The 22,546-nt window shown below is 54.7% G+C and overlaps 1 protein-coding gene across 1 annotated transcript; it reads left to right on the plus strand.

The window, feature by feature from the left end:
• Positions 1-991: 991 nt before the first annotated feature.
• On the plus strand, positions 992-22,518 carry RHOT2 (ras homolog family member T2). Its single transcript, XM_038762553.1, has 19 exons — positions 992-1,070; positions 1,200-1,258; positions 6,945-7,026; positions 7,137-7,180; positions 13,707-13,760; positions 16,429-16,481; positions 17,083-17,191; positions 17,514-17,615; positions 18,058-18,156; positions 18,294-18,402; positions 19,415-19,535; positions 20,195-20,279; positions 20,375-20,520; positions 20,610-20,710; positions 20,803-20,933; positions 21,119-21,199; positions 21,389-21,502; positions 21,624-21,826; positions 22,090-22,518. The coding sequence occupies exons 1-19, from the start codon at positions 1,034-1,036 to the stop codon at positions 22,205-22,207; spliced, it is 1,848 nt and encodes a 615-aa protein (XP_038618481.1). The 5' UTR covers positions 992-1,033; the 3' UTR covers positions 22,208-22,518.
• The last annotated feature ends 28 nt before the right edge of the window (positions 22,519-22,546 follow it).

The raw sequence follows: 22,546 nt of genomic DNA on the forward strand, positions 1-22,546 counted from the left end.
TTGATTGATTGAGACTGTCTCTCTTTGTTGCCAACTTGTACTTCCCAAGCGCTTAGTCCAGTGCTTTGCACACAGTAAGCGCTCAATAAATACGATTGATTAAGACTGTCTCTATATGTTGCCAACTTGTACTTCCCAAGCGCTTAGCCCAGTGCTCTGCCCACAGTAAGCGCTCAATAAATACGATTGATCGATTGATTGAGACTGTCTCTATATGTTGCCAACTTGTACTTCCCAAGCGCTTAGTCCAGTGCTCTGCACACAGTAAGCGCTCAATACGATTGAATGAATGAATGAATAAGTCCTATTGATTGATTGATTGAGACTGTCTCTATATGTTGCCAACTCGTACTTCCCAAGCGCGTAGTCCAGTGCTCTGCACACAGTAAGCGCTCAATAAATATGATTGATTGATTGAGGCTGTCTCTCTAGGTTGCCAACTTGTACTTCCTAAGCACTTAGTCTGGTGCTCCGCCCACAGTAAGTGCTCAATAAATACGATTGATCGAATGAATGATTGAGACTGTATATGTTGCCAACTTGTACTTCCCAAGCGCTTAGTCCAGTGCTCCGCACACAGTAAGCGCTCAGTAAATACGATTGATCGATTGAATGATTGAGACTGTCCCTATATGTTGCCAACTTGTACTTCCCAAGCGCTTAGTCCCTTGCTCTGCACACAGTAAGCGCTCAATAAGATTGAATGAATGAATGAATACGATCGATTGATTGATTGAGACTGTCTCTATATGTTGCCAACTCGGGCTTCCCAAGCGCTTAGCACAGCGCCCCGCACACAGGAAGCGCTCAATAAATACGATTGATTGGTTGATTGAATGAATGAATGGTGGGGCGGGTTGGGGGAGGCCTGCAAGTCCCCCGGCCGCCGGCGGGGGGCGGTGTGGCGCGCGGGCGGGCCTGGCGGCGGCGGCGCTCTAGCCGCGGCTCCGGGCTCTCGGTGGTGAGGGCAGGGGCCGGAAGTGAAGAACCGGAAGTGAAGGGCGAGGGCGGCCGGCTGAGGTGAGGAGACGCCATGAAGCGCGACGTCCGTATCCTCCTGTTGGGCGACGGTGAGGACGGGGACCGTGAGGGACGGGCCGACCGACCGGCATGTTGTGTGGGACCTTGGGGGGCCGGGAGCCCACCGTGTCCGGACCCCCTCGGTGACCCCCGGCCCTCCCTCTCTCCCCTCCCCTCAGCCCAGGTGGGGAAGACCTCCCTCATCATGGCCCTGGTGGGAGAGGAGTTCCCGGAGGAGGTGAGTGTGTCCACCCCCCCATCACCATCATCATCATCATCAATCGTATTTATTGAGCGCTTACTGTGTGCAGAGCACTGTACTAAGCGCTTGGGAAGCGCAAGTTGGCAACATCTAGAGACAGTCCCTACCCAACAGTGGGCTCGCAGTCTAGAAGGGGGAGACAGACAACAAGACAAAACATATTAACAAAATAAATAGAATAGATAGGTACAAGTAAAATAAATAGAGTAATAAATATGTACAACCATATATACAGGTGCTGTGGGGAAGGGAAGGAGGTAAGACGGGGGGGATGGAGAGGAGGAAGAGGGGGAGAGGAAGGAAGGGGCTCAGTCTGGGAAGGCCTCCTGGAGGAGGTGAATGGGAATAATAATGGGATATGATAATGGATAATAATGGGATAATAGCAATAATAATAGTCATGGCATTTATTAATCAATCAATCAATCAATCGTATTGAGCGCTTGCCTGGAATGCCCTCCTTCTGCCCCTCCGCCAAGCTGGCTCTCTTCCTCCCTTCAAGGCCCTACTGAGAGCTCACCTCCTCCAGGAGGCCTTCCCACACTGAGCCCCCTCCTTCCTCTCCCCCTCGTCCCCCTCTCCATCCCCCCCATCTTACCTCCTTCCCTTCCCCACAGCACCTGTATATATGTATATATGTTTGTACATATTTATTACTCTGTTTTACCTATACATATCTATTCTATTTTATTTTGTTAGTACGTTTGGTTCTGTTCTCTGTCTCCCCCTTTTAGACTGTGAGCCCACGGTTGGGTAGGGACTGTCTCTAGATGTTGCCAACTTGTACTTCCTAAGCGCTTGGTTCCGTGCTCTGCACACAGTAAGCGCTCAATAAATACGATTGAATGAATTAATCAATAAATCGATCGTATTTATTGAGCGCTTACTGTGTGCAGAGCACTGCACTAAGCGCTTGGGAAGTCCAAGTTGGCAACATATAGAGACAGTCCCTATCAGTCAATCAGTCAGTCGTATTTATTGAGCACTTAATGTGTGCAGAGCACTGGACTAAGCGCTTGGGAAGTCCAAGTTGGCAACATCTAGAGACGGTCCCTATCAATCGATCAATTGTATTTATTGAGCGCTTACTGTGTGCAGAGCACTGAACTAAGCGCTTGGGAAGTGCAAGTTGGCAACATATAGAGACAGCCCCTATCAATCAATCAATCAGTCGTATTTATTGAGCGCTTACTGTGTGCAGAGCACTGGACTAAGCGCTTGGGAAGTCCAAGTTGGCAACATATAGAGACAGTCCCAATCAATCAATCGTATTGAGCGCTTACTGTGCGCAGAGCACTGGACTAAGCACTTGGGAAGTCCAAGTTGGCAACATATAGAGACAGTCCCAATCAATCAATCAATCAATCGTATTGAGCACTTACTGTGTGCAGAGCACTGTTCTAAGCGCTGAGGAGGTTATAAGGTGATCAGGGTGTCCCACGAGGGGCTCACAGTCTTAATCCCCATTTTACAGATAAGGTAACTGAGGCACAGTTATGATCATGTTATATACGTATGATATGTTATGTGTGTATGTTATGATCATGTATGTATGATTACAGTTATGATTGATTGATTGAGCGCTTACTGCGCGCAGAGCACTGTACTAAGCACTTGGGAAGTCTCAAGTCGGCAACATCTAGAGATGGTCGCTACCCAATAGTGTGCTCACAGTCTAGAAATAATAATAATGATAACGGCATTTATTAAGCGCCTACTATCAGCGCTTAGAACAGTGCTTTGCACGTAGTAAGCGCTTAATAAATGCCATCATTATTATTATCATTGTTATTATGTGCAAAGCACTGTTCTGTCTTCCTCCTCCCCCTCTCAATCAGTCGTATTTATTGAGCGCTTACTGTGTGCAGAGCACTGTACTAAGCGCTTGGGAAGTCCCAAGTCGGCAACATCTAGAGATGGTCCCTACCCAACAGCGGGCTCACAGTCTAGAAGTAATAATAATGATAACGGCGTTTATTAAGCGCCTACTATCAGCTCTTAGAACAGTGCTTTGCACATAGTAAGCGCTTAATAAATGCCATCATTATTATTATTATTATTATTATTATTATTATTATTATTATGTGCAAAGCCCTGTTCTCTCTCCTTCCTCCCCCTCTCAATCAATTGTATTTATTGAGCGCTTACTGCACGCAGAGCACTGTACTAAGCGCTTGGGAAGTCCTAAGTCGGCAACATCTAGAGACAGTCCCTACCCAACAGCGGGCTCACAGTCTAGAAATAATAATAATGATAACGGCATTTATTAAGCGCCTACTATCAGTTCTTAGAACAGTGCTTTGCACATAGTAAGCGCTTAATAAATGCCATCATTATTATTATTATTATTATTATTATTATGTGCAAAGCACTGTTCTCTCTCCCTCTTCCCCCTCTCAGTCAATCGTATTCATTGAGCGCTTACTGCGCGCAGAGCACTGTACTAAGCGCTTGGGAAGTCCCAAGTCGGCAACATCTAGAGACGGTCCCTACCCAACAGTGGGCTCACAGTCCAGAAATAATAATAATGATAACGGCATTTATTAAGCGCCTACTATGTGCAAAACACTGTTCTCTCTCCCTCCTCCCCCTCTCAGTCAATCATCAATCGTATTTATTGAGCGCTTACTGTGTGCAGAGCACTGTACGAAGCGCTTGGGAAGTCCAAGTCGGCAGTGTCTAGAGACGGTCCCTACCCAACAGCGGGCTCACAGTCTAGAAATAATTATAATGATAACGGTGCTTATTAAGCGCCTACTATGTGCAAAGCACTGTTCTCTCCCCCTCCTCCCCCATTCAGTCAATCTATCAATCGTCTTTATTGAGCGCTTACTGCGTGCAGAGCACTACTAAGCGCCTGGCAAGTACAAGTCGGCAACATATCGAGACGGTCCCTACCCAGCAGTGGGCTCACGGTCTAGAAATAATAATAATTATAATGGCATTTATTAAGTGCCTACTGTGTGCAAAGCACTTTTCTCTTTCCCTCCTCCCCCCCTCAATCAATCAATCAATCGTATTTATTGACCACTTACTGCGTGCAGAGCACTGTACTAAGCGCTTGGGAAGTCCAAGTCAGCAACATATAGAGACGGTCCCTACCCAACAGTGGGCTCAAAGTCTAGAAATAATAATAATGATAACGGCATTTATTAAGCGCCTACTATGTGCAAAGCACTGTTCTCCCTCCAAATGATGTGTATTTGTAGCTATAATTCTATTTATTTATATTGATGCTATTGACACCCATCCACTTGTTTTGTGCTGTCTGTCTTCCCCCTTCTAGACTGTGAGCCCGTTGTTGGGTAGGGACCATCTCTATATGTTGCCGACTTGTACTTCCCAAGCGTTTAGTACAGTGCTCTGCACACAGTAAGCACTCAATAAATACGATTGAATGAGTAAATGAACTCCCTCCATCGTGGTATTTGTTAAGCTCTGACTGTGTGCCAGGCCCCAGACCGAGCGTTGGGGTAGATACAAGCCGATCAGGTTGGACCCAGTCCATGTCCCACGCGGGGCTCACCGAATTAATTCCCATTTTATAGGTGAGGTAGCTGAGGCCCAGAGAAGCAAAGTGACTTGCCCAAGGTCACACAGCTGACAAGTGGCAGAGCCGGGATTAGAACCCAGGTCCTTCTGATTCCCAGGCCCCTGCTCTTTCCAGTAGGCCCTCCCTTTCAGTATCCAACCGACCATCTGAAATCACGTCTCCTCCGGGAAGCCATCCCTGACTGAGCTTTCATCCTCCCCCACCCTGTTTTCCCTCCCTACAGCCCGACCCCCTAAGAGCCCCACCTCCGCAGCACTTAAATCCACATCCAGCATGTAGTAAGCGCTTAGCAAATACCATAATTATTCTTATCATCATCCTTACACTTGGCTGCTTCCCTTGACTGTCTTTTAACATCCGTCTCCCCCGTTAAGACTGTAAGCCCCTGGTGAACTTGCCTACAGCTACGTGTTAGCGTACGTTCCCAACCACTTAGTACAGCGCTGTACACGCGGTAAGCGCTCAGTACATCTCATTGATTAAATGCAGAAACCCGTAATAATAGCAATGGCGATATTGGTTAAGCATTTACGTGCCAACCATCTGGCTAAACGCAGAAGTAGGTACAGTACTATCAGATGAGACACACACACACGTCTCACACGGGCTGCTCATCTATAAAAGAGGGAAAGTGATTATATTTAATTGCCTTTTGCCAGGGGCTCCAAGAGGTTAAGTGACCTCCCCGGAGTCACCCAGCACGCACTGTTGCCAAATTTGCGTCTTTCCCCTCAAGCCCAGGAGCCGTTTTCTCATTTTGGCGGGGGTGAGGAGGAGGAGGAGATAGCTGTTAAAGAGCACCAGGGCCAAAAAGCCACCCGTGGGCCCCAATTGGGCTGGCGTCCAGCCCCCTTTTCCCTCAAGGCCCCCTCGACTGTGCGGCCCGTCCTTAGCCGCTTCCTAATTTGAGCTTGATTTCTGCTTCCCTGAAGATGCCACTTAATTGTTCTCTGTTCCTGCCCAGCCAGCACATTTATTGACCCAGATTCCCCATATGCCCGCAAACCCAGCCGGGAGGGGAGGAATCTGGGCCAGAGCCTTGGGATGCCGGATAAGGGCCGGGGGTACGGCCGGCTGGTCCCTTGGGCTCTGAATCAATCAGTCAATCAATCAATCATATTTATTGAGCGCTTACTGTGTGTACTAAGCGCTTGGGAAGTCCAAGTTGGCAACATATAGAGATGGTCCCTACCCAATAGTGGGCTCACAGTCTAGAAGGGGGAGACAGAGAACAAAACCAAACATATTAAAATAAAATAAATAGAATAGATATGTACAAGTAAGATAGAGTAGCTGTGGGCAGAACAGGAGGAGCCTCCCCCAGGGCGAGCGGCACTTGTAAGTTGTGGAGCCGGCCGGAGACGGGGTCCCCAACGATCGGGAGGAGCCGAGCCTCCCGGGGGCAGATCCTTAACTTCTGCATTCAGAGGGGTGGGGTGAAGCAGCTGGTTTTTCGGGGAGCAGAGGCCATGAGGAATGGACGGCCTGAAGTCACCCCCTAACCCCAGTTCAGTTTGCCCCCCACCGCCTACAACAGGAAAGAGAAAGAAGCCGGGCCAAAGGGCATAGAGACGAGAGTGGGAAGGACGGTAACGTGACTTTTAATCGAGTAGTAGTGATAATAATAATAACGTTGGTATTTGTTAAGCGCTGGGGTAGATACAAGGTCATCAGGTGTTCCCACCTGGGGCTCACCGTCTTCACCCCCATTTTACAGATGAGGTAACAGGCCCAGAGAAATTAAGCGACATGCTCAAGGTGTCACAGCTGACAAGTGGTGGAGCCGGGATTAAAACCCACAACCTGTGACTCCCAAACCTGTGTTCTTTCCACAAAGCCACCCTGCAGTAGTATTTATCGGGTGTCTGCTGTGGGCAGAGCGCTGTACTAAGCCCTTGGAAGAGTCCTGTTAGGTCCAAGACACAATCCTTGCCCTCAAGGAGCTTACCCCGGGCCCCTAACCCCCCTGGCCGGCCTCCTGTGCAGAGCCAATGCCATCGGCCAGTTTTTCTCCGACCTGCTCAGGACTCCCGCCTGTCTCCCAGCCGCCCCCTCCCCTCCTCGGCTTCTCCGGCCTGGTCTGTCTGATCCTCCACATCTGTCCCCAAGGTTCCCCCGAGGGCGGAGGAGATCACCATTCCGGCCGACGTCACCCCCGAGAAGGTGCCCACGCACATTGTGGACTACTCAGGTGAGGACCCCCCCCACCCCTGGATTGGCCCTGATGGTAGGGGGGTGTTTTCTGGGGGGTCTTCCTGGGCACCGGGGCTGCAAATTGCTGATGGCGCCCTTGAATTTCAGAGGCTGAGCAGACCGAGGAGGAGCTACAGGACGAGATCCTAAAGGTAGGATTGAAGCAAGCATTCTGGGGAAGCAGGGTGGTAAATTCGGGGGCCGGCGGGGGGGATCCTTGCCTCCGGCTGCAAGGGCAGCTCTCCATCCTCCGCACAGCCTTGGGCCTGGGGGCTTCTCTTCCTCCGGCGAGCCGAGGGTCTGCCCGATCTCCGCTTGAAGCTGGGATGAATCCCTTGCTGAGGTTCTGATCGGTCAGTCCGTCGATCTCCCGGCGCTCCACTGACCTGTGTACTTGAGGAAGTACTGGAGGCCTAGCAGGCCTGATTCATTCATTCGTTCACTCGATCGTATTTACTGAGCGCTTACTGTGTGCAGAGCGCTGGACTAAGCGCTTGGGAAGTCCAAGTTGGCAGCATATAGCGACGGTCCCTCCCCAACAGCGGGCTCACAGTCTAGAAGGGGGAGCAAAACAAAACATATTAACAAAATAAGATAAATAGAATAAATATATACAAATAAAATAGAGTAATAAATGCGTACAAACATATATACATATATACAGGTGCTGTGGGGAGGGGAAGGAGGTGAGGAGGGGGAGATCCCTACCTCATCAAACATTTAGCTCACCTCCTCCAAGAGGTCTTCCCAGACTGAGCCCCCTTTTTCCTCTCCTCCTCCCCATCCTACCTCCTTCCCCTCCCCACAGCACCCGTATATATGTTTGCACAGATTTATTACTCTATTTATTTTACTTGTACACATCTACTGTTCTGTGTATTTTGTTAATGACAACTTGACACCTGTCCACGTGTTTTGTCTTGTTGTCTGTCTCCCCTCTCTAGACTGTGAGCCCGCTGTTGGGTAGGGACCGTCTCTGTATGTTGCCGACTTGCACTTCCCAAGCGCTTAGTACAGCGCTCTGCACACAGTAAGCGCTGAATAAGTATGATTGAATGAATGAAGAGGGATTAGAACCGATTGCTCCTATTGGAAGCAGCCTGAGGTAGTGGTAAGCGCTTAGTACAGTGCTCTGTATTAAGACACTGCAGACAAATGGCAGCAAACCTTGGGACTCCTTTTAGACTGTGAGCCTACTGTTGGGTAGGGACTGTCTCTATATGTTGCCAACTTGTACTTCCCAAGTGCTTAGTACAGTGCTCTGCACACAGTAAGCGCTCAATGAATACGATTGATGATGATGATGATGACGACTCCCAGGCCCGTGCCCCAACCCCATGCAGCAGGCAAATGGCAGCAAACCTTCTGACTCCTTTTAGACTGTGAGACTACTGTTGGGTAGGGACTGTCTCTAGATGTTGCCAACTTGTACTTCCCAAGCGATTAGTACAGTGCTCTGCACACAGTAAGCACTCAATAAATACGATTGATGATGATGATGATGACTCCCAGGCCCGTGAGCCAACCCCATGCAGCAGACAAATGGCAGCAAACCTTGTGACTCCCAGGCCCGTGGCCCAACCCCATGTAGCAGACAAATGGCAGCAAACCTTGTGACTCCTTTTAGACTGCGAGCCCACTGTTGGGTAGGGACTGTCACTATATGTTGCCAAATAGTACTTCCCAAGCGCTTAGTGCAGTGCTCTGCACACAGTAAGCGCTCAATAAATACGATTGATGACGATGATGATGACTCCCTGGCCCGTGCCCTAACCCCATGCAGCAGAGATATGGCAGCAAACCTTGTGACTCCCAGGCCCATGCCCCAACCCCCTGCAGGAGACAAATGACAGCAAGCCTTCTGACTCCTTTTAGAGTGTGAGCCCACTGTTGGGTAGGGACTGTCTCTGTATGTTGCCAAATAGTACTTCCCAAGCGCTTAGTGCAGTGCTCTGCACACAGTAAGCGCTCAATAAATACGATTGATGATGATGATGATGACTCCCAGGCCCGTGCCCTGTCCCTATGCAGCAGACAAATGGCAGCAAACCTTGTGACTCCTTTTAGACTGCAAGCCCACTGTTGGGTAGGGACTCTCTCTATGTGTTGCCAACTTGTACTTCCCAAGCACTTAGTGCAGTGCTTTGCACACAGTAAGTGCTCAATAAATACGATTGATGATGATGATGATGACTTCCAGGCCCGTGCCCCAACCCCATGCAGCAGACAAATGGCAGCAAACCTTGTGACTCCCAGGCCTGTGAGCCAACCCCATGCAGCAGACAAATGGCAGCAAGCCTTGTGACTCCTTTTGGACTGTGAGCCTACTGTTGGGTAGGGACTGTCTCTATATGTTGACAACTTGAAATTCACAAGTGCTTAGTACAGTGCTCTGCACACAGTAAGTGCTCAATAAATATGATTGATGACGATGATGATGACTCCCAGGCCCGTGCCCCCACCCCATGCAGCAGACAAATGGCAGCAAACCTTGTGGCTCCCAGGCCCGTGCCCCAACCCCATGCAGCAGACAAATGGCAGCAAACCTTGTGACTCCTTTTAGACTGTAAGCCTACTGTTGGGTAGGGACTGTCTCTATATGTTGCCAACGTGTAATTCCCAAGCGCTTAGTGCAGTGCTCTGCACACAGTAAGCGCTCAATAAATACGACTGATGATGATGATGATGACTCCCAGGCCCGTGCCCCAACCCCATGCAGCAGACAAATGGCAGCAAACCTTGTGACTCCTTTTAGACTGTGAGCCTACTGTTGGGTAGGGACCGTCTCTATATGTTGCCAACTTGTACTTCCCAAGCGCTTAGTGCAGTGCTCTGCATACAGTAAGCGCTCAATAAATACGATTGATGACAATGATGACTCCCAGGCCCGTGCCCCAACCCCATGCAGCAGACAAATGGCAGCAAACTTTCTGACTCCTTTTAGACTGTGAGCCTACTGTTGGGTAGGGACTGTCTCTATATGCTGCCAACTTGTACTTCCCAAGCGCTTAGTGCAGTGCTCTGCACATAGTAAGCGCTCAATAAATACGACTGATGATGATGATGACTCCCAGGCCCGTGCCCTGACCCCGTGCAGCAGACAAATGGCAGCAAACCTTGTGAGTAGGACCGTCTCTATATGTTGCCAACGTGTACTTCCCAAGCGCTGGGTACAGTGCTCTGCACACACTAAGCGCTCAATAAATAAGATTGATGATGATGACGATGATGACTCCCAGGCCCGTGCCACAACCCCATGCAGCAGACAAATGGCAGCAAACCTTGTGACTCCTTTTAGACTGTGAGCCTACTGTTGGGTAGGGACCGTCTCTATATGTTGACAACTTGTACTTCCCAAGTGCTTAGTACAGTGCTGTGTACACAGTAAGCGCTCAATAAATACGATTGATGATGACGATGATGACTCCCAGGCCTGTGCCCCAACCCCATGCAGCAGACAAATGGCAGCAAACCTTCTGACTCCTTTTAGACTGTAAGCCCACTGTTGGGTAGGGACCGTCTCTATATGTTGCCAACTTGTACTTCCCAAGCGCTTAGTTCAGTGCTCTGCACACAGTAAGCGCTCAATAAATACGATTGATGATCTCCTTCCTGGGTTTCCATTAAGCTCCCTCTAGCCTAAAATCTCCCTGTGAGCGGAGAACAAGGCTTGCCAACTCTGTTGTATTGTCCTCTCAATCAATCAATCAATCGTATTTATTGAGCGCTTACTGTGTGCAGAGCACTGTACTAAGCGCTCGGGAAGTCCAAGTCGGCAGCATCTAGAAACGGTCCCTACCCAGCAGCGGGCTCACAGTCTAGAAGGGGGAGACAGAGAACAAAACAAAACATATTAACAAAATAAAATAGAATAGATATGTTCAAGTAAAATAAATAAATAGAGTAATAAATACGTATATACATATATACAGGTGCTGTGGGGAAGGGAAGGAGGTAAGGCTCCCAAGCACTCTTCCAAGTGCTTACTACAGTGTTCTGCGCCTCGATTTGCTTGTATCCACCCCGGCACTTAGTACAGTGCCTGGCACATAGTAAGCGTGTAACAAATACCATCGTTATTATTAAATAACATTGATTCATCGAATGGCATTTAACTTTTCTAAACTGGCGCACTGTTTCATCTCTATTTTGTGGGAATTATTTGCTCCTTAACGTATCCCCGCCTTACCTCCTTCCCCTCCCCACAGCACCTGTATATATGTATATATGTTTGTACGTATTTATTACTCTATTTATTTATTTTATTTGTACATATTTGTTCTATTTATTTTATTTTGTTAATATGTTTTGTCTTGCTTTCTGTCACCCCCTTCTAGAGTGTGAACCCACTGTTGGGTAGGGACCGTCTCTATATGTTGCCAACTTGTACTTCCCAAGCGCTTAGTGCAGTGCTCTGCACACAGTAAGCGCTCGATAAATACGATTGATGATGATGATGATGACTTCCAGGCCTGTGCCCCAACCCTATGCAGCAGACAAATGGCAGCAAACCCTGTGACTCCCAGGCCCGTGCCCCAACCCCATGCGGCAGACAAATGGCAGCAAACCCTGTGATTCCTTTTAGACGGTGAGCCTGCTCTACTGTTGGGTAGGGACTGTCTCTATATGTTGCCAACTTGTACTTCCGAAGCGCTTAGTGCAGTGCTCTGCACACAGTAAGCGCTCAGTAAATACGATTGATGACGATGACGATGATGACTCCCAGGCCTGTGCCCCAACCCCATGCAGCAGACAAATGGCAGCAAACCTTGTGAGTAGGACCGTCTCTATATGTTGCCAACGTGTAATTCCCAAGCGCTTAGTGCAGTGCTCTGCACACAGTAAGCGCTCAATAAATACGACTGATGATGATGATGATGACGACTCCCAGGCCCGTGCCCCAACCCCATGCAGCAGACAAATGGCAGCAAGCCTTGTGACTCATTTTAGATTGTGATCCTACTGTTGGGTAGGGACTGTCTCTATATGTTGACAACTTGTACTTCCCAAGCGCTTAGTGCAGTGCTCTGCACACAGTAAGCGCTCAATAAATACGATTGATGATGATGATGATGACTCCCAGGCCCGTGCCCTTACCCCATGCAGCAGACAAATGGCAGCAAACCTTCTGACTCCTTTTAGACTGTGAGCCTACTGTTGGGTAGGGACCGTCTCTATATATTGCCAACTTGTACTTCCCAAGCACTTAGTGCAGTGCTCTGCACACAGTAAGCGCTCAATAAATACGATTGATGATGATGATGACTCCCAGGCCCGTGCCCCAACCCCATGTAGCAGACAAATGGCAGCAAACCTTCTGACTCCTTTTAGACTGTGAGCCCACTGTTGGGTAGGGACTGTCTCTATATGTTGCCACCTTGTACTTCCCAAGCGCTTAATGCAGTGCTCTGCACACAGTAAGCGCTCAATAAATACAATTGATGATGATGATGATGATGATTCCCAGGCCCGTGAGCCAACCCCATGCAGCAGACAAATGGCAGCAAACCTTCTGACTCCTTCTAGACTGGTGAGCCCACTGTTGGGTAGGGACTGTCTCTAGATGTTGCCAACTTGTACTTCCCAAGCGATTAGTGCAGTGCTCTGCACACAGTAAGCGCTCAATAAATACGATTGATGATGATGATGATGATGACTCCCAGGCCCGTGCCCCAACCCCATGCAGCAGACAAATGGCAGCAAACCTTGTGAGTAGGACCGTCTCTATATGTTGCCAACTTGTACTTCCCAAGCGCTTAGTGCAGTGCTCTGCACACAGTAAGTGCTCAGTAAATACGATTGAATGAATGAATGAATGAATGAATGCTTTGCACACAGTAAGCGCTCAATAAATACGATTGAATGAATTTAGTGAAGGAGACCAGCATGGATTCTTCACAAGTATTAATCAGGTAGAAGTATTTCTGAACACCTGCTTTGTGCAGAGCCCTGGACTGGATGCCTGGGAGAGTACAGTATAGTTGGTAGGCGTCATCCCTGCCCTCAGGGAGCTTACAGCTTAGTCAATCAATCAGTCGTATTTATTGAGCGCTTACTGTGTGCAGAGCACTGTACTAAGCGCTTGGGAAGTACAGGCTGGCAACATATAGAGACAGTCCCTACCCAACAGTGGGCTCACAGTCTAGAAGGGGGAGATGGGGGAAGCAGTCACTAAAATCATTTTCAAGCAGGAGGAAAAATGAAAATAGCTCCCAGGCTATTTTCTTTACTTCATTTGGGCTCCCCAAGCGGGGTGTCAGTTCTCCCAGCGGGACTCCTCACAGTGCGGGGGTCTGTGGGGAGACAAGGCCCTCGTCCTCTCTCCTTCCCTCCCCTCTCCCATCTTGGGCCATCATCCTGCCAGGCTTCCCAGGAGCCTGATGTCCCGACCTCTCCGGCTGTCTTGTAGGGGCGAGCTGCCACCCGAGCAGAGCGGTCGTTACACGGGAGGGGGTCTGGCCAACTTCTGAGCCAAGGCGGGGGTCCACGGGACTTGTTCAGACGAGAAGCCTGAGGGGCTCTGGTTCCTAGGGGGCCAGGAGGGAATGGGGCTGGGCTCGGGGGTGGGCGCGGAGGCTGCCGAAGAGCCATCCCCCTGTTTTGGGTTAAGGGGAGAGCAGAGGCGGCCCAGGCCCCGCTGCTCAGCCGCCTGCCTCCCCTCCGCTTCCCTCCCTGCAGGCGAACGTGGTGTGCGTGGTTTACGACGTCTCCGAGGAGACCACCATAGACAAGGTAGGTGGAATCAATCAATTGTGTTTGTGGAGCGCTTACTGTGTGCAGAGCACTGTACTAAGCGCTTGGGAAGTACAAGTTGGCAACATATAGAGACAGTCCCTACCCAACAGTGGGCTCACAGTCTAGAAGGGGGAAACAGACAACAAAACAAAACATATTAACAAAATAAAATAGAATAGATATGTAAAAGTAAAATAAATAGAGTAATAAATACGTACAAGCATATATACATATATTCAGGTGCTGTGGGGAAGGGAAGGAGGTAAGACGGTGGGGATGGAGGGGGGACGAGGGGGAGAGGGAGGAGGGGGCTCAGTCTGGGAAGGCCTCCTGGAGGAGGTGAGCTCTCAGAAGGCATTCAGGCCCGGCTCCCTACTCTCTGTCTGAGGAGGGTGCTTAGTACAGTGCTCTGCACACAGTAAGCGCTCAATAAATACGATTGAATGAATGAGGGCACCCCCGCCGGGGACAAGAATTGGTTAGAAATGGTTAGCCGGCCCCATGGCCTGGGATTTGGAAAAATGTGTATATAATTTGAACGTGTCATCACTCACCGTCCTATTTTCCATTCCTTTCTTACCTACTCCCGAGTACTCCTTTTTCCGCTCTAGAGCCACCCAGCCCAGCGCTCCGTCTTCAGCAGGGGCACCGGGCTGCACAACCCTAACTGGTCACCCACTCTCGTGATTCACTCATTCATTCAGTCATTCAATCATATTTATTGAGCGCTTACTGTGTGCAGAGCACTGGACTAAGCGCTTGGGAAGTACAAGTTGGCGACATACGGAGACGGTCCCTACCCAACAATGGGCTCACAGTCTAGAAGGGGGAGACAGACAACAAAACAAAATATATTAACAAAATAAAATAAATAGAATAGTAAATGTGCACAAGTAAAATAAATAGATAAAATATAATAGATAAAAAATAAATAATAAATCAGTACAAACATATACAGGTGATGTGGGGAGGGGGAGAGGAAGGAGGGGGCTCAAGGATGCAACATCCATCCGTTCATTCATTGTCAGTTGTATTTACTGAGCGCCTACCGTGTGCAAAGCTCCAAACTGAGTGCTCAGGAGAGTACAATACAACAATAAACAGACGCATTCCCCGCCCACAATAAGCTTACAGTCCAGACGGGGGGGAGTCAGACATCAATACAAATAAATAAATGACAGATCGGGACTTTAGTGCCTTGGGTTTGGGAGGGGGGAAGAACCAAGGGAACAAGTCAGGCTGACGCAGAAGGGAGTGGGAGAAGAGGAAAGGGGGGCTTAGTCTGGGAAGGCCTCTTAGAGGAGATGGGCCTTCAATAAGGTTTTGAAAGCGGGGAGAGTCATTGATGGATTTGAGGCAGGCTGTGGGCCAGGGATCAGCAGGGAGCTAGACGAGAGCGAGGCACAGTGAGGAGGTTAGCGTTAGAGGAGGGAAATATTCGGCCCGGGTCGGAGGATGTGTAGGAGGGCAATGAGGTGAGGTAATATAAATGATGATGATGATGGTTTTTGTTAAGAATTTACTAGGTGCCACACACTCTACTAAGCCCTGAGGGGGAGACCAGCAATTGGAGGTAGGAGAGGGCAAGGTGACGGATTGCTTTAAAGCCATTGGTTACGAGTTTTTGTTTGATGCAGAGGTGAATGGGCAACCACTGGAGTTTTTTTGAGGAGTGAGGAGACGTGTCCTGAACGTTCTTGTAGAAAACTGATCCAGGCAGCAGAGTGAAGTATGGACGGGAGTGGGGAGAGACAGGTGGCAGGGAGGTCAGTGAGGAGGGTGATGCAGTAATCCAGGCGGGATAGGATGGGGAGGAAAGAGCAGATTTTGTGTCTGCAGAACACCGTAGACATGTTCCCTGCCCACAGTGGGCTTAGAGTCTCGGGAGGAAGACAGGCGTTCATATAAAAAAATAATTTACTTAATAATACCACTGTGTGCAGGACACTGTACTAAATATCGGGAGAGAATACACAGCACTCATGAGCGCATATATATACAAACACGCACATTCATTCAGTCGTATTTATTGAGCACTCACCGTGTGATTGCGTTAACGTGGTAGCAGTTTGGATGGACAGGAGAAGGCGGATTTTAGCAATGTTGTGAAGGTGGGACCGACAGGATTTAGCGGTTGGGTTGAATCTGTGGGTTGAATGAGAAAGAGGAGTCAGGGAGCCGAGGCTAGGGGCTTGGGAGACAGGAGGGATGGTGGTGCCGTCTGCAGTGATGGGAAAGTCACAGGGAGGACAGATTTTGGGTGGGAAGATACGGAGTTTCGGTTCGGACATGATAAGCTTGAGGCGACGGGAGGACATCCAAGTAGAGATGTTTTGAAGGCAGGAGGAAATGGGAGACTGCCGAGATGGAGAGAGATCGGGGCTGGAGGGGTTCCTTCCATGGGAGTGAATGAGTTCTCCAAGGGAATGGGTGTAAGTGGAGAACAGAAGGAGGCCCAGAATTGAACCTTGAGGGACACCCGCAGTTAGGGGGTGAGAGGAAAAGGAGTCCAACACCCCCGACTCGCCCCTCTCCACCCCTGTCTTTGCATCCGGCGACTCGGTGGCGACCACCCAATGTCCCCGAGCGTCTCTTCTGATGACCCCGCCTGGCCCCTTGTCCGGGGGTCTGGCCTGGCCTCACCTGGCCTGGCTTTGCATTTCAGATCCGGACCAGGTGGATTCCGCTGGTGAACGGGGGAATGGAGAAAGGACCCAGGTACTGAACCGGCCTCTTCTCGAGAGCCCAGAACCCCCCACCCCCTCAGGCCCAGCTCGGCAGGGCGGGTTGTTGGGGGGGAGGCTGCGTGGATGAGTGGACAGAGCACGGGCCCGCGAGTCCGAGGGACCTGGGTTCTAATCCCGGCTCTGCCACCTACCTGTTGGGTGACCTCGGGTAAGTCACTTCACTTCTCCGTGCCCCAGTTACCTCATCTGTAAAATGGGGATTGAGACTGTGAGCCCCACGTGGGACAGGGACTGGCTCCAACCTGATGGACTTGTGTCTACAGCGCTTGGCACATAGTAAGCGCCTAACAAATACCGTAATTATTATTATTAGGGTGGTGGGGACTGTTTGCAGAGGGGAGGGGTGTGCGGTGAACCCTCTGGGGCCAGTGGCCACCTGCCTGCCCCTGGCAGAACGGAGTGGCAGCTAATAGGGGCCCTTTCCACGGGCATCCGGGGTGCCCACGCTCCCAGGGGGATCAGCTGCTGGGTTTCACGTTGGCCTCCTTCTGCGGGCGAGCAGGTGGGCCGCTCTCCCGCGGCCCTCCCTGCCTTCCCCTCTCTTGACACCCCCGCTGTGGGTCCTTTCCCAGAACTCCCATCATCCTGGTGGGCAACAAGTCTGACCTACGCTCCGGGAGCTCCATGGAAGCCATCCTGCCCATCATGAACCAGTTCTCCGAGATCGAGACCTGCGTGGAGGTGAGAGGGGCCCCGGGGACCGGCAGCGAGTGACCCCACCGACTGGGACCCCCGGCCTGGTTGGGGGCCACCCCCGCAAGCCGGGGGCCGGGGCTGCAGTGAGCTAGTGCCAACCCGTTCCCGGGTGGGCTGTCCGGGGCCCAGCCCCATCTCCCTCCTCCCGGCTCTCGGCTTGGGGGCCGAGGAGACCGTGGCACCCCTGCTCCGCACGGTGAGGATGTGGGCGGCCGGGACATTGATCCGGGCCCCAGACTCGTGGGGCCGGGAGGGAGGCGGCTGATCCGACCCCCTGGAAGCCCTCCTGATGTGTCCCCCTCCGCAGTGCTCGGCCAAGAACCTGAAGAACATCTCGGAGCTGTTCTACTACGCGCAGAAGGCCGTCCTGCACCCCACGGCTCCTCTGTACGATCCGGAGGAGAAGCGGGTGAGAAGGGGGGGCCTCGCCGGTGGGCTTCACCTCTCCCCCTCGCCCCTCTGGACCAGACCGGGTTTGCTCCTGCCTCCACTCTGTACCCCTGGCCCCAGGAGAGAGAAGCCAGGCTGGTCCTAAGTGCCGTCGCCCCGGGCGGTCTGGCCCGGCCCACCCAGAGCCCGGGCACCACGGCACCTCGGCCCTGCCTCAGTTGGGCCCTTTCCCTTCTAGAGCCAATGCCTGCTGCCCCGCCTGGCTTCAGGCAGGGAGCCCACGTGTTCAGGGGGCACCCAGCCCGGTCCGGGCCCCGGGGCAGGGCCGCAGAGAGCCGGCTGACGCGACCGGCCTGGGCTTGGCGGGGGCCCCCGCTGCCCTCTCACGCTCAACGAAACATCCTCGATGGCGTCCGCCCCCGGGGGACCCAAGCGACCGGGTGCCGCCGTGTCTCCCCCAGCTCAGGCCTTCGTGCGCCAAGGCGCTCACCCGCATCTTCCGCCTCTCGGACCAAGACAACAACCAGGTGCTCAGTGACGACGAGCTCAACTTCTTCCAGGTACGGGAGGGGCGAAGCCTATCCGACCCCCGGCCCATCCTCCTGCCACTGTCCCCTTCCTTCTTCCTCGAGGCCAGCCTTGGGGCTCGGCTGCCGGGCCGAAGGTCTTGCTGACGCCCGCGTCTCTCGGGAAGTAGAAATCCTGCTTCGGAAACCCGCTGGCCCCCCAAGCCCTGGAGGACGTGAAGATGGTGGTGTCTAAGAACACGGCAGGCGGTGTCCAAAGCGACGGGCTGACCTTGGACGGTAATGACTGCCCCTCCCTCATGGTCCTGGCTCCTCCTCCTCTCATAGGGCCCCGGCTGGGCTTGGCTTCCCTCAAGAGTCCCCGAGCTCTCCTCCGGGGAATGCCGCGTCCCCGGCTCCTGGACTGGCCAGGGATTTCTAACACACTGGCCCGCCTGTCCCCCCTTGGTGCGGTGGGGAGGGCTGGAGATGCAGAGACCCCTCTCTGACTCCATGCAGCATGTCTTGAGAAAAAGCAGCCGGGGCCGGGACCCAACTCTCTCAAATCCCCTTTCCACCAGACCACGGTGTCTCCTTGCCAGCTGGCTGCCGGGCCACCTCAAAAATTCAAGTCAGGAAACGAGCCCACGGCGGTGCCCAACTGGACCCGGGGCAGAGGGCCAGGGTAGCCGCGGAGCTCCCGGCTGAAGGCACGTGGGCCACCGGGTAGCCCGGTGGGAGGGGTTCCCACCCGGCCGATCTCCTTGAGAGGTGGGGTTGGAGGCTCTGCCCTCCCTGCTCGGGCTCCAGGACCCCTCCGGGGCAGGAGGAAGACGACCACCAAGTAGGCCGTGGACATTCACGGGGGATAATGGGCCCGTTCTCTGGGAAGCGGGAGGAGAGGGTGTTACTCTGATTCATCTGGGTCCCTTCCAACACTCCTGCTTCCAGAGGCCTCCCCGGGAGAGTCCGGAACCTGGCAGCCCTCGGTGAGGTCAGTCCAGGCCACCTGGGCAAAAGACGGGAGTTCAGAGGCATCCTGGGCTAGGCCTGGAGCAGAAGGAGGTGAAAGGGTTCAGAGAGGTTCAGTCATTTCCCCAGGGTCTCACAGCCCAGTGGGGCCGAGCTCCCAGCCTCCCTCGGCACCCGGGTCTGGCTGGAGGGAGCCCAAGTGGTCGGGGGCTCTGGGCTTTGTTCTCTCCTCGAGCCCGGGGCCCACCACGAAGGAGCATAATGCCCACTCATCCGGAGTGCCAGGGCCCCGTGGTGGAGCTCAGCTGACTCCCCTCCCCTCCCCAACATCCGTCCGCAGGCTTCCTGTTCCTAAACACCCTCTTCATCCAGCGGGGCCGCCACGAGACCACCTGGACCGTCCTCCGCCGCTTCGGCTACAACGACGAGCTGGAGCTGACGCAGGAATACCTGTCCCCACCGTAGGTGCCCCCTGCGCCCGGGGGGGACGATCCAGGAGGGGTGCCGCCTGCCCGGGGTCCTCCTTCCGTCCGTGTCTCCCCCCGGCCCCGAAAAGACACACTGATCCCCTTCTAGGGCCAGCAGGGTATGTCTTTGGCCAGCCTGAAGGTGAGGCCGTGGAGGGGGCCTGCTTTGGTCTCAGCCACCATCAGCAGTCCCTGGGCTTGGTCCCTCCCCTTCCTGCTGATCCACCCTTAATAATAGCGGTATTTATTGGGCCCTTACTACGTGCTGAGATAAAGGTTAATCGGGTTGGACGCAGTCTCTGTTCCCCCGCAGGGCTCCCAGCCTTCAGCAGGAGGGAGAACAGGTATTGAGTCCCCGATGAGGAAACTGAGGCCCAGAGAAGCGAAGTGACTTGGCCGAGGCCCCAGGGCAGGCGAGGGGAGGAACTGGGATTAGAACCCAAGTCCTCTGACAGCCAGGCCCGGGCTCTTTCCAAGAGGCCCCGCTGCTCCTTGCGATGACTGAGCCGCTGCAGCGTGAGCTTGTCTGGGGGGGGGCCGTGCCCGGGTCCCAACGCCCACCCCCGGCGCCCCGGTTGGGTGGGGCTCGGCCGGTCCAGCCGGGGTGTGGAGGATGGGGTCCGGCCCGCGACAACGCCCCCTCCCCTCCCCAGGATCCGCGTGCCCCCCGGCTCCACCACGGAGCTCAGCCACTTTGGCTACCAGTTCCTGCAGAGGGTGTTCGAGAAGCACGACCAGGTGAGGAGGGGGGCCGAGCGTGCGGCCGCGGCCTCCCCCCGCCCGCCCCCCGGGAGCCGGGGTCACAGCCGCCGCCCCCGCCGCTCTGTCTCCAGGATCAGGATGGAGCCCTGTCCCCCTCCGAGCTGGACAGCTTCTTCAGCGTGTTCCCCTCGGAGCCCTGGGGCCCCGGGCTGCGGCGCACGGTATGCACCAATGCTAAAGGCCTGCTTTCCCTGCATGGATTCCTCTGCCAGTGGACGTAAGCGCAGCCCCCGCCCTCCTCCCCGCCCCCCGCCGCCGTCCCCTTCCCGGCGCCGCCGACTCCCGGTAACGCCGCCCGCCCCTTAGGCTGGTCGCCTACCTCAACGTCCACCGCTGCCTGGAGCACCTGGGCTACCTGGCTTACCCCATCCTGGCCCAGCAGGACTCCCAACTGCACGCCGTCGCAGGTGGGTGGGGGCCCCGCTCCGCGGGGATGGGCGCGAGGGGCCGGGGGGGGGGGGGACCCCGCCCGGGGCTGACCGCTCGCCGCCCCGTGCAGTGACCCGGGAGAAGAGAATCGACTTGGAGAAGGGGCAGACCCAGCGCAGCGTCTTCCTGTGCAAGGTCTTCGGCTCCCGGGGCGCGGGCAAGTCGGCCTTCCTGCAGGCGTTCCTCGGGCGGAGCTTGGCGGTGAGTGGCCGCGGGGCGGGGGGCTGCCGGGGGAGCCTTTCGGCCCAGCCGAGGCCCGGGGCTCGCGGTCGGACCCTCCCAGGCCGTCGGGGTCCCGGCGCATCACGCCACGTCCCGGGCGCTCGGGGAAATCCCCTCGGGATGCCTCCCGTGGTCCCCATCTCCCGCCTCTGCCCTGCCCGCAGGCCCCACGGGAGCCGCCGGGAGAGCAGACCCCCTACGCCATCAATACCGTGCAAGTCAGCGGCCAGGAGAAGTATTTAATTGTGAGTTGGGGGCCTGGCCGGGGAACTCTTGAGGTCCTGTGTAGCCAGGCTCGGAGGCAGGGGGACGAGAGCGATCGACGACATTGCCCTCCGGCCCCCTGCCTTGGGACGTGCCCCGCAGCGGACACGGTACGGGCCGGGGCTGCGGCTGCCGGCCGGGGGGTGCCAATCCCGTGCTCTCCCCCGCAGCTGTGCGAGGTCGACCCGGAAGCGGAGATGGCCGGCGCCACGTGTGACGTGGCCTGCTTGATGTACGACGTGAGCGACCCCGGCTCTTTCCACTACTGCACCCGGGTCTACAAGGCAAGACCCCCCGAACGGACCCGGGGCGCAGGGGAGAGGAGGGCGGGGACCCCGGGCGGGGGCAGGTCCGCGGCCCCACCTCGGAGCCGCCGCGGTTCCAGCCGCTCCCCCCTCCCCACAGCAGCACTACCTGGACGGCCAGACTCCCTGCCTCCTGGTCGCCACCAAGGCCGACCTGGCCGAGGGGGCCCCGCCCAGGGGACCCTCCCCCGCCGACTTCTGTGCCAAATACCGGCTCCCGCCACCCGTCTTCTTCACCTGCAGCGGCCCGGGCACCCCCTCGCCCGCCATCTACACCCGCCTGGCCACCCTGGCCACCTTCCCGTGGGTACCGCCCCCAGGGCTGGGGGGTCCGGGGGCTGCTCTGGGCTAGATGGGCGACATCCAGATCTCCCACGGGGAGGGCATCCCGCCTAGTGGGTTTTCCGCCAGTCCCATCCGCGGGGCCTTGGGGACTGACTGCCGTGGGGCGGACTTCCCGCACGAAGCGGGGGTCTTCCCGAGGGCGGGTCCCCCGGCCTGGGGTTGGGAGTGGGCTGAGGCGGGAGGCAGCTCCCTGAGCGTCCCCCCACCTTCTGCTCCCACAGACACCTGAGCGCCACGGAGCGGCGTTCGGCCTCTTTCTGGCTGCGGCTCACAGCGGGCACCGCGGTGGCCGTGCTGGTCGCCGTCGCCCTATTCCGGACCCTGGGGCGGAACCAGTAGGACTGGGCCCCCCGCAGGCACCGCCGTACCCCGCTGGACTCCGCACCCCCTCGCCCCAGCCCTCCCGCGGACCCCACCCGCCCCCGGCCCCGGGAGCAAACCACAGCCCGGGCCGTGCCCGGGGGGCGGCAGCAGCGACTCGCCGTCGGGGCCGCTCGGGATTTGAGGTGGATTTTTGACCCGCTGGCTGGACCCCGCCGCCCCCCGCCAGGCCTGGTGCTTGGGCGGCGGAGGGTCCGGAACCAGCGCAGCTCTCGGGCCTGCGGCCGCCCTCAGGCTGACCCTCCTCCCGGGGTCACCCAAGCACGTGTCTCCGCAGGGTGGGTCACTGCGGACCCC

This window comes from Tachyglossus aculeatus, chromosome 21, assembly GCF_015852505.1.
Source record: "Tachyglossus aculeatus isolate mTacAcu1 chromosome 21, mTacAcu1.pri, whole genome shotgun sequence".
NCBI classification, from domain to species: Eukaryota; Metazoa; Chordata; class Mammalia; order Monotremata; family Tachyglossidae; genus Tachyglossus; species Tachyglossus aculeatus.